At 49.5% G+C, this 9031-nt stretch overlaps 1 protein-coding gene across 1 annotated transcript; it reads right to left on the reverse strand.

Annotated features, from left to right (window-relative positions):
• Positions 1-2049: 2049 nt before the first annotated feature.
• On the reverse strand, positions 2050-5776 carry NFKBIA (NFKB inhibitor alpha). Its single transcript, XM_067296733.1, has 6 exons — positions 5373-5776; positions 4920-5028; positions 4270-4480; positions 3678-3766; positions 3298-3558; positions 2050-2789 (listed from the first exon to the last, which is right to left on the reverse strand). Exons 1-6 carry the CDS (start codon positions 5627-5629, stop codon positions 2742-2744), a joined length of 975 nt encoding a protein of 324 aa, XP_067152834.1. The 5' UTR covers positions 5630-5776; the 3' UTR covers positions 2050-2741.
• Between the last annotated feature and the right edge of the window lie 3255 nt (positions 5777-9031).

A 9031-nucleotide genomic window follows, 5' to 3' on the forward strand; every position in this document is an offset into this window, starting at 1 on the left:
TTAACTGTGGTTCCTCTGTATATACTACTTTGTTACATTTGCATGACTGATGTGGCAAACAGGAGTATAACCAGCATGCAGTACCGTGGCAATGATTTAATTAGCTGCAAAACGTCTTTATGTTGTAAAGCATTTGCTTTATTTATTAAGTCATAGAATTCTTAGAAGATAATAATAGCTCCTTCTTAAGATATTATTTGTCTAAATGTTGCAATATGCAGCAGAGAATGTACCACTGCCTCCAAAACCACTTGACCAGCCCAGTACTACTGATAACTGTGCACTTTCCTCCCTTCCTCTGGCCCTGGAATAAAGAGTATTTGCATTCAGATGGTATCTATTTAAATATTTGTATACTATTTCTAGCCATGTACCTGAGCACTTCCAGAACACCGATAGCTATAGACAGCCAATGCCTCTACACAGCCTTGACATCATTTTAAGCCCATGGTTTGTAAGTGGGAAATTGAGTCTTAGCAAGATGAGAGAAACAGATTGCCTTTTCCATTTTCAGCCATCACAATGTGTTTAGTCAAAGAAGGTTGAAAGTTTCTTGGGATTCTTTGCTGGTGGAAACCCTGCCGCAGCCCAAAGCCCGAGGGGCAGGATGACAGCCACGGCTTGTCAGATTCTCAACCAGCCCCAGTGGTGGAAAACTTTGCAGGCTTGAAATTAGGCATGGCCCTATCTCCAATAAGGAAGTTTCGGTGCATGCACTTTGCCTATGCTAATGAAATGAGAGTGGAAGGGAAATAAAAATGACTCAGGATGACAATTTCTATATAATCATTTCCACAATGGCCTTTGGCTCCAATGCAAATTAGCAAGAACCCAGCCTGCTGAGGTGCTCTTCCTCATACCAAACAGCCCTCCGTAAGAGCCTTACTTAAAGCAGTTCATGTGTCAGAAATCCCTCAGGAAGAGACAAAAAAGCCAGGATCTTACTTAAAGAAAAGGGATTGGATGTGTCTATACAATCTGGAGCCACTGCCTTCATCAGTGGCTAGAGTCTGGCCATGGGCCAGCAGCCCAGAAGTCCCCTGGTGAATACTGTGTTGGCAGAGCTTGGTTCTGCGTCGGCAGCTCTGCTCCACCCCATCCTGATCCAGGGGGTTATGGCACAAGAGGAACAGGGCACATATAACCCAGGCTGGGAAAAGGGCATGGTCACACTTCCCTCAATTGATTCTTTATGTGGTCACATAATGATCCTGTATCTGTGGCTAGAATTAGTCCTACTCTGCAACACAATGCCAAAAGATCAGATACAGATGGAAATTTGAGTGAAATGATTCCGTTTGTATTAAAGCTTGGGAAAACACCCAGAAATAATTAAAATGGGTTAAGGCAATATAGTCCACCACTGCAGACTCGACAATGAGCAGCCATGAGGAGAGGGGTGAGACCCAATGCCTGAATTTCAAGGGTGGAAGAAGGCAGTGCTTGTTCCATGGCTTGCACTCCCCTCTTCCTGCAGAAATCCCCTTTGGAAAATCTGAAGGTGTCCAAGTTCAGACTGGAGCAGGGCTCTGATAAATGAGAGGGAAGCCAGGCATGGGACTGCTCTGCAAACCTCCAGACTCACCACGCAAGTCACCGTAAGAATGTGCTGGGTTTCCCCCCACCGTGTAGTAGCATTGAGCAGCTCCGCGGCCCTTTCCTGCACCAGCATAGGGCCACAGGGCCAAGAGCTGGAACAGACGGTGCCCGAGAGGCAGGTGGTTGCTACCAAATGGTGTCACAGATCTTTCTATAGGCTAAGCAGTCTGACACTTGTGTGACAGAGGGGGAATCCCAGCCCCCTCCCCGCCTGTGACAAAGGGCACAGGAAACTACACCTACATATATTTCTAAAATTAGCTGCAGCAGAAGGGCTGAGATTTCAAAGCTATACAGACACCTTATTCCTACTGAAGTGAACCACGTAACACCTCATGAGCATCTAAGCTTATAGGTATACTAGGTAGTAATTGTTTCTTAAAACTAACCACGTGGATCCCACATATCTCAGGACAATGAGGTGGACAATTAATCATTTCACAGACCACAGTAATTTGACATTTTTTAATAAATACATCTCACATGTACCAAAATAATTATAAACAAAATGTACAGTATTTACAAGCTATACAATTGCTAAAAAGTGTAGCAATTATGACACACATTGTGTGAAACACATCGTTTCCAATGCCCACAGTTAACATGATTGCTACCTCTCCCATAACAGCCAAGAGGTCATTCCTTTGGTTGATCCTCTGTCTGCTATACCCCACAAAGAGCAGCTGAGGTCAGTCAGTAAGGTGAAGTATCACCAGCCCAACAGAAACCTAAGGAACAGTTTCCAAAAAGATGGGATGTTTGTATGAGCCTGTCTTGTCATGAGTGGACAAGTATTCCTCGTAGTATTTAACACCTATAGACAGATCTTGAATGCATTTCTGTAAATAGTATGTTGGATCTGTAGTCCGTTTTCTTCATACTGTTAACAAGTTTGGATATGGGGTTCCTTATCAAGTGGTGTAAACAATCACAGATTTCTAGGGATGTTACATATTCCACTCCTGTTATTTAATCACAGGTCAGAACGTGGAACCTTGCTGTTACACTTAAGTGCTCCTTGCTGGGCAGTGTAGTATTTCAGTACTTTTTTCTTCCACATTTCGATTTTTTTAAAATGAAGAATGACAGTCCTTTTCCTATACATATGTACACAGTCACTTCCTTTCACAGAAACCTCTGCTTTAAAATGCCAGCTGTCGTCCTCCAATAAGGCAGTCATCATATATGAGCTGGAAGAAAAAAAACCCAAAATGCTGTTAATGTAAAATTCTCACTGCAAGTATCATATCTACTCAGGGAGAATAGCCAAATTCTGCTTGCCCTGACTTCAGTAGCGTGCAAAATTTCTACACAGCAATGGTTACATTTGCTATCATTTGCAATTTACAGCACTGAGAATGTTAGAAAAATAAATGGTGGGGAGGAGAAAACAACAAATTAACTTAAGCTATATGTCACAAGGTTCTGTAGGTATCAGCAACAGGACAATGTTCAGAGAATCATGCTCTGTGAAATTAATATCTGTTCCCTAAGGTAGTTTTTATATTTTATTCTTACATTTATTCTATTTATATGTTGGCCCAACTGCCATACTTCCAACACTTGACACTGTAACCTTACTTTATGGGGATATTTAGGTCACCCATATGTCATCAGAGCACCAACAAAAATACAACTTAAGCATATAAAAGGGCAGGATTTGGTCCTTCCTATGAAAAGGTGCAAATAGCTACTTACTTCATCCTCTGTGAATTCAGATTCCGATTCACTGCTCTCCTCGTCCTCACTTTCTGGCAACATTTGTAGGTCAGCTGTGGTCAACTGCTTCAGCTGTTCCTGTATGCTGGAGTTGTCTCTTCCCCACGTGAGCTGATACGGGGAATAGCCCTGGTAGGTCACTTTATTCACATCTGCCCCGTGTTTCACCAGAAGGGACACCAGGTCTGAATTCTGCAGGTCTACAGCCAAGTGTAGTGCAGTTCTGCCATTGCATGGCTCCTGTATGAAAATAACCCAAGATGTTTCATGTTAGGAGAGCCAGGCTTGCCAGTGCCAGAACTGCTGATTCTTATGACTACACAACCCTGTTCAGTTAAATTCATAGATAAATCACATACCTGAGCATTTACATCTGCTCCTAAGGACAGCAAGTATTCAACAACAGCCAGATACCCTTGAATAGATGCCAAATGGAGACATGTATGTCCTGTAAAATACAAATGAAGGTAAAATTTGAGTAATTCTTACCTAATGCCTTATCTTTCACTTAAAAGTCAGGAGGATAGAATAATATCTAGGTTTGCAATTTATCAAAGGCAAAGGGGTGTTTTCCAAGAAAACCTTTCAACTTCTAATATGTATGGAAAACAGGAAAAGATTTTGGAAAGATTTCTTAGCTTTACTTTATTCCAGTGTTTGACTCCAAATTATTGTAACAAAAAATAGAAACACTTGAAATAAAATATTCAGAGTTAATTAAATTCTGCAAAAGTAGTCATTAAAAATGCAGAGTTTAAAGTTATGGCAGCCAATGATCATCAGTAAGGAGGCCTATAAGCCAATCAGGGAAATTTTAAGGAAATCAGACACTGCTATGTACTTTGGCTTCCTCAACCTTCTCCACCTTTCCAGAGGTCTTTGAGATCTACAGAGCAAGAACTTGTCCTCAGCGCAGCATACTGGCATTTCGGTACAGCAGATTGTGCGTACCGTTGTAGTTGGTTGCCTGTAGGACAGGGAGGAGGTGGTGCTGCTGGCAGTACTGTGTGAGGACGCTGACGCTTCTGAGGGAGCCCTGCTCACAGGCAATATGGAGTGGCGTGTTCCCTCGGAAGTCTCTGATTTCTGGGTCACATCCGGCCTTCAGAAGATTCTCAGCAATTTCAGGTTGATCTGTGATAATGGCCAGGTGAAGTGGAGTCTGCAGACAAAAGGGAAACCACAGGTTGGTAAGTGGCACTACAAACACAGCAGGCAGCAGCAGCGTCTGAACAGACCCTCAATCAGTTGGTGATTTTTGCCCAATTGAAAACAAACCCTATAAACAGTTGGGTTTTTTTAATACTTCTTGATAGTTGTTTTTTTGTCTGGAAATGATGAACTCTGAGCTCTCCAGATACCAAACAGTCATACGAAGGGCATCATTAATGTGACAATGAAGAGGGGTGCAACCCACTGCATCATATTTAAAAAATGCAGGCATTAAATGCCACTGCTGGTGAGAGGAAGTGTTGCATTAACAACAACTGGAGTCATTTGGGTGCTTGTCTGAACGCAGGCTTTGATTTAATATCCATCAAAAAATAGTAATAAGAAAGAAGCTTTTCTTTGGGGTGGTGGTGGCGGGTGCAGACCAGTACCTGGCTGAGGCTGTTCTGGAAGCTGAGGAAGGCCCGGTCGCCGGCCATCTGCCGGATCACCTCCAGGCTCAGGGCTTTCTCTTCGTGAATAATCGCCAAGTGGAGAAAACTGCAGGAAGGAAACAACCCCAAAAAAGAAGAGTGAAATCCCCCCGCAGGAGCAGCGGTGACGAGCGGGCCGCGCCGGCCGCCGGGGCGCGCCCGCCGTCATGTGCCGCGTTTCGAAACCGGGGCTTTTCGGCGGCCGGTGCTTTCCGCGGGGCCGCCGGGAGCCGCCTGTTCCTGGCGCCTCTCCAGGGACTTTCCGCGGCCGCGGCCCTGCCCCGGCGCGGCGCCTCCCGGCCCGCCCGGCGCCTCCCGGCCCGCCAGCGCCGCCCCCCGGCCGGGCGCTCCGCAGGGCCCCGCCGCCCCCCGGCCCCGCCGCCAGCGCGGCCTCCGCGTCCCCGCACTTACGTGTCGCCGTCCTCGGTGAGCTGCTGGGCCCAGGCGTGCGGCGGCGGCGGGTCGCCCTGCGGCCAGGCCGGGGCGTCGCGCGGCTGGAGGCGAATGTCCTGCAGCTCCTTCACCAGCTGCCGGTACTCCTCGTCCTTCATGGAGTCCAGCCCGCTGTCGTGGCGGTCGTCCTGCAGCGGCGCCGCCGGGAGCTCCTTGCGCGGCGCCTCGCGGCCCTCCATGGCCGACAGCTCGGCGGCGCGGCGGGCGCTGATCATGGCGGCGGGGGGGAGGGGGCTCCGCGCCGCGGCTCCAAGCGGGGCGGCTGGCGCGGCGGCGGCGGCTGCGCTGCTGCTAGTGCTGGCGCTGGCGGCGGGCGGGCATCCGCGAGTGAGCGGCGGCGGCGGCGGCGCGCCGCATATACACCCGGCGGAGGGGATTTCTGCGGGGGAGGAGCTGCCGCGGCCGGGAATTTCCAGCCAGTCAAAGCCTGACGGGCGAGTCTGGTCCTGCTCGGCGCCGCGGGCGGGGCGGGCCAGGGGCCGGGCCGGGCCGAGGCGGCGCGGAGGAATTCCCTGCGCCCGCCCGGCCGCTCCTGCAGCGGGAACTTGGCGTTTTTCCACGGCAGGGGAAGTACTCGCCGCCCCGGTGACTAACCCCGCTCCTCTGCCTCCCCGCCGGTACTTCCCTGCTGCGCCGCGGGCGCTGCCGCTGGCGAGCGCTGCCCCTGGCGAGCGCTGCCCTGGGGCTTTCCCTGCCCGCCCCGCCGGGCCCGGGGCGGCACCGGGGCCCCGTGCTGCCGCCGCCTGCGGCCCCCTCGCTTCCCCAGGCGCCTCCCCAGCGCCGAGCGAGGCTCCGCTTGCGGGTGGTGGCGGGGGGCCGCCCTCGGGGCCGCCAGCGGGCCTCTTCTGGCGGCGAGGGCTGCGCGGCGAGCCCCGCGGGCCGGGGCCGCCCTGGCGGCTCGGCGGCGTGTGCCGAGCCCGCTGCCGCGGCGGCGCATCACGCCTGCGCCCCGGCCTGGCGCCCTGCACGGCGCGGGCCGCCCGCTGCCGCCCGCTGCCGCCCGCGGCCCGGGGCAGCTGGAAGGGGCGAAGCCGCTGCGCGCCGGGAGCCGTGACGGCGTCGCGGTGGTGCTAACTGCCCTCTACCGGGTTTTGGGGAGGTTGCGCTAGTGTGGCAGGCTGCTGCGCCTTGCACCCTGGCAACACCTGCAGGTGTGCGGGTATTGCACGGCTGTCTTGCCTCAGAAACAGCGGTTAAAGGATTTCACATCTTGAAGGGGATGGTAAGTATCCGTTTAGTTTCAGTGCAACAGCATCAGGAATAAACAGAATTTTGCTCCATTGCTACACCTCTAGTTCGCAGACAGGCTTCTTTCAAGAGATACACACAGGTAAACAAACAAATCTTTTTAAGAAAGAAATGGCATCTTTTGCCATTATTCTCTCTGCACCCCATTTCTAATTATTCTTCTTTGATCCTCTTTACTGATGCCATACCATCCACGGGTAATGAAAACAGTGGATAAATGCAGGCTCCCACATGGATAAAAGACATTGTCTGCTAGACTGACAATGGTGAATTTTTCCCTGGTGAATTTTGCTGCTTCTTCTCAGATGTGGGGGATTCCCATGAAGAATTTTTCTTCTCTTGCAACTATTGCTGGCCTCACTGACTAATAGTGTCCGAGATTTTTTTCTTTTGCCATTTTCCCATGGGATTGTATCCCTTTGAAAAAAATTTATGAGAAAGTCCAAAGATGAAAGGGGGAGCCGGAGGAGAATGCCTGACTTTCTGTGAGCAGATGTTCCCAATCTTCAGCCCTGCTGTACCATTCCTGGACTTTCTTTCATTATTCACCATTAGGCCTGGGACAATCCACTGGTGGTTTGGGGGAAGGTTTAGAAAAGCTGTACAACTCTTTCTTTTATAGGTTAAGGGTTATGAAAGTGTCATGAGCTTCTGGAAACAGTTTCCCCTTTTTAATGTAAATTGGCAAGGGAATTTAATTAACAAATGACTCTCCTACCTGCTTCTGTGCAAAAAGTGAGGATCGGTGTTTGAAAACAAGTGCCTTCTGTGACTATCGGGGGACTAAAGTGCAGCGTGAATGAAGCTGTCTCCAGTCAGAGTTTTGCTAGATCCATGTGGGAATTGAACTTGAAAACTCCCCTGCTCACTGAGGTGGCTGGAGCCCAAGTTCAGTCAGACAAGCTCCTCGCCTCTTTCCATTGCTGACATCCAGCTGCCATCACAGGCAGACTTGGGACTATTTTTAGAGAGCGTTTGCCAGCAGAAACCTCTTTTTTGGCGTCATGCACGTTTAGATGCTTATTTCTGTGTACCTCTGCATGCAGCGCTACCTTATTCAGCTGGAGGGGGCAGAAAGGCAATGGAAAATGACTTCTCGGTGGAAAGTTGCACTGAGATCAGCCTGCCTCCTGCCCCAAAAAATGCAGCACTGGCTGCAGCTGAGCAGAGGTCCCGCTCCACTGCCTGGCCCCTCTGCGGCCGCCGGGCTGCCCCCTGGGGCAGTGGCCCTGCAGGCTGGTTTTGTTCACGCTGAGAAAAATGACTTCCTCAGCAGTAGTAGCTTTTGGTGCACCTGGAGGTGGGCCAGCTCCTCAGGGTATTAGGCAGCATACAAGCGCAGGTCAAAAAACAGCTCTGCCCTAAACCACTTCCAACCCCTGTAGAAAGTGACAGACAACCTGTGGATGCAGGGACAGAGGGAACTCATGTTAAGATGAAAAAAATAAAAAAATAAAAAGAGGTTATCTTTTCTGTTGCTCTCACAGCTAACAGTGTCGTTTTACACTTTTTGCCGAAAGGGATAGAATAAGCTGGTGGAAGATAATACAAAAGAAAGGTTTTGAAACCATGATGAGGGTCATTGACACTGCTTTTATGCTACTGAAATATTTATCCTTTTTTTGAAAATTAACACATTCTAAATTGTTCTATGCAATTTTATACACAGTCAGCATGAGTGAATAAAAATAACAGAAAGAAGCAAACAGCTTTGGGATACACATTCTTTCCCTTTTGGTATTGTGCAGTCTGTCACAAACCTGATTTCATATGCAACCTCATGACTGGGTGTTAAGGTTGTGAGGCTTGGGGGTGCTTCCAGGGCGTGGAGTCAGGCATTCGTCCCAGGGACAGGGGGTAGCACATGAAACCCGAGGATCAAATTTAGCCCTGCTGAAACAGGAGCAAAACTTTATGAACACCACGGTCATTTTTGTCAAACTGGAGGCCTGATCATCCTCTTGTATACTCTGGCCTAACACTCTGCTATGGATGTATTAGTGTCACAGCGGTGCTGCTTCTGCTTGTCAGCTTGAGAGGAGATTGAGGTTCTCTGCATTTTTGATGTTGACTGCGTTAGTAGTCTCCACACCGGCATGCCCAAAGGAGCAGTTCCCTCTCGTTCGGAGAAGGATGGCTGCAGGGCTGTTCTCCAAACTGGTTTGGTTCTTTGTTACATGGATACCACAGTGCAGAGGGCATTTCAAGACCAAGTGACTGCCTGAACAGCTCTTTGACAATATAAAAGGCTGTAACCATACAAGGTGATTTTGCACTGATACCTAAGGACCAAATTTTGCAAAAGTCTCCTCCACTCTGGGTGTCCTGACCACTCCATTTGCAGTGCTGTTGGGCTACAGGAACTATGT

Source organism: Apteryx mantelli, chromosome 4, assembly GCF_036417845.1.
Source record: "Apteryx mantelli isolate bAptMan1 chromosome 4, bAptMan1.hap1, whole genome shotgun sequence".
Lineage (NCBI taxonomy): Eukaryota > Metazoa > Chordata > Aves > Apterygiformes > Apterygidae > Apteryx > Apteryx mantelli.

Bases quoted from the DNA above. Each gene is read 5' to 3' on its own strand.
- NFKBIA (XM_067296733.1), bottom strand. From the start codon at position 5,629: ATGATCAGCGCCCGCCGCGCCGCCGAGCTGTCGGCCATGGAGGGCCGC. The intron at 3,767-4,269 runs GTACGCACAATC...TGTATTTTACAG, and splicing joins ACAGGCAACCAACTACAACG to GACATACATGTCTCCATTTG. The intron at 3,559-3,677 runs GTATGTGATTTA...ATTTTCATACAG, and splicing joins GAGCAGATGTAAATGCTCAG to GAGCCATGCAATGGCAGAAC.